The 2,414-nt window shown below is 44.3% G+C and overlaps 1 protein-coding gene across 1 annotated transcript; it reads left to right on the top strand.

Moving 5' to 3' along the window:
• Positions 1–1,261: 1,261 nt before the first annotated feature.
• Positions 1,262–2,089, top strand: LOC137308927 (probable G-protein coupled receptor 139). Its single transcript, XM_067977365.1, has one exon. The coding sequence runs from the start codon at positions 1,262–1,264 to the stop codon at positions 2,087–2,089; it is 828 nt and encodes a 275-aa protein (XP_067833466.1).
• Positions 2,090–2,414: the final 325 nt, after the last annotated feature.

The following is a 2,414-nucleotide window of genomic DNA, read 5'->3' as shown; positions in this document are numbered from 1 at the left end:
ATTTAATCAGATATGAAAATGGGCTTGAGAAAGAGAGTAGAGTGAGTGATAGAGAGGGTGAGTGAGAGGGAAAGCGAGAGGCTGTGGTGTGAATAATTCATCAGAATGAACTGCTGAAACTTCCAGTTCAAATAAACATAGAAAATGTGATTGGAAGGTTTTATTATGATGTGTTCAGATTGGGGGAGTTTTTATTGTGGGACTCACTCCTCATGTTTATATCCTGTCAGATCCTCAGTCTGTTTTTGTAAATGTTCCTTGTTTTGCAACTTAACAATAATAATAATTAAAATTTACTTCCAGAATAGAATCAGTAATTTCTTGTTCGTGGTGAATTATTCTGAAACTCTATTTTTAAAGCTCGGCGGAATTCAATACACAACGAGGTTGATTTAATTTAGACTTTTCAATTTAATTTTAATTGAATGTACAAAGTAAATTTATTGAGCACGTTTTATACAAAACAGCGGTTCCCTGGCACCAATCCTGGACATGAACTGTTGAGTGTATTAGTTGGATTGTGTTAGTGGGACCTGTAGATTAGATTCCCTCCAACACTCTTTTGCAGTCCCTCCCTGTGAATCCCAGTCATTCCACCCACTGCAGTGAATCCTCTGCCTCCTCATCCCTTGCTTCAGTTTATCCAAATTCCCAAACCATCTGCTCCTGACTCCCCTCCAGCTCCTACATGTCCTTGTCCTTGTCCCACTCCCAATCTCACTCACTGGCTCGGTCTCCAGCTGCTTTTCCCGTTTAGTTCCAGCCCCTGTCGGCTCTCTTAACCCAGAGCAATAAACCAGCTGCACCTCCCCCTGTCCCCTCACCATCCCGAACCTTCGATCTCTTTCCCCGTCCGTCTGGAGCCCAAATCCGGCTTTAATCCGCTGGATTCCCGGTGTGTAAAACCCCTTCTCCCTTCCCCACCGGCACTGATCCCTCACTCAGCCCTTCCAGTGGGTCCGGTGCTCATTTTATTCACTTTCTGTATCCATCTCACAATTCATTGTTTATCATTGTGTTTAAAAACATTTCTCTGCCTGAAAGCGCTGCCCAGGTCAATGAATCACTTTCCGCCCTTCGATGCAGCAACAAAGCTGGAAATTTCACACCAGATCCTCTCAAACTGCTGCCTTGTCTCCAGGTCTGAGCAGTAATTTCTCTGCTTCCCTTTCTCTCTCTTACAGTTAACTTGGTGGCGATTGTGATCCTGTCCCGAGGAAAGTGCGGTCTCTCCAAATGTATCAGTGTCTACCTGGTGGGAATGGCAGTGGCCGATCTCCTGGTCGTTATTGTTCGTGTGATTTTGGGGCGGATTATTCCGATTTATCTCCCAGGATCATTCCTGAGCATTACTCCCGTGTGCACTATTATTTACTTCTTGGGTGCTGCAGCCACGGGGATTTCTGTCTGGTCCACAGTCGTTTTCACCTTTGATCGATTTGTGGCCATTTGTTGTGAGAAGCTGAAAATTAAATATTGTACCGAGAGAACGGGGACTGTGGTTCTGGGAACAGTGAGTGTGCTGGGCTGTTTAGAGAGTCTCCCCTGGTGCTTTACAATTAAACCTTACTATATAATTGATAATATTCCCTGGTATTGTGTGCCTAAACTGAGCTTCCGCGCTTCCCCCGCATGGGCCGCATTTGAGATGTTTGACCTCATTTTAACCCCTTGTGTCCCGGTCTGTCTGATTTTGCTGCTCAATGTCCTGACGGTCAGACGTATTTTAGTGTCCAGCCGAGTCCGGAGGGGTCTCCGGGGCCGCAGCAATGGAGAAAATCACAAGGACCCAGAGATGGAGAACCGAAAGAAATCCATCATTTTACTCTTCAGTATATCGGGCACTTTTGTACTGTTATGGCTGACAAAGATTGTCTTTTACATTTATGTGCGAGTGACAGGCACTCAGGGTTATTCCTCCTACTCTGACCCTATTTATATTATAGAACACGCATCAAAGATGCTGCAGCTTCTCAGTTCCTGCACAAACACGTGTATTTATGTCCTGACCCAGACTAAATTCAGAGAGGAGCTGAAGAACGCGGTGAAATACCCGCTCAATCTAATTATTAAATTAGTGAAATCATAGAAAGAGGGGAAGGGTTTCAAACACTGGAACTAAATCCAATTTCATTCTCCATCCCCTACACTTCCCAGGGGATGGAAAGTACATTTTATATTAACAGCACAGAGCCCTGAAATGATCTTAAATATTTTATTGATAATCTAACCTATTGAGGCCGAAATTGCTCTGCAGACGACACATGAATTGTTGCTCAAAATGGAGGCACTGAATGGCTCAGCTGAACTTGAACTAAATGGGCTAAGCTGATAATCAAAGTCATTGCTGTGGGCCTGATCAGAATGGATGCACTCCACATAGACAGGGAGATATGGAGATAGAGAGGGAGATG

The sequence above is a fragment of the Heptranchias perlo genome, chromosome 3 (assembly GCF_035084215.1).
Source record: "Heptranchias perlo isolate sHepPer1 chromosome 3, sHepPer1.hap1, whole genome shotgun sequence".
Taxonomy (NCBI): domain Eukaryota; kingdom Metazoa; phylum Chordata; class Chondrichthyes; order Hexanchiformes; family Hexanchidae; genus Heptranchias; species Heptranchias perlo.
This window is presented reverse-complemented; position numbering and strand designations above follow the sequence as displayed.

What these genes read in the sequence shown, in the direction of transcription:
- LOC137308927 (XM_067977365.1), top strand. Translation starts at nt 1,262, where the DNA reads ATGGCAGTGGCCGATCTCCTGGTCGTTATTGTTCGTGTGATTTTGGGG.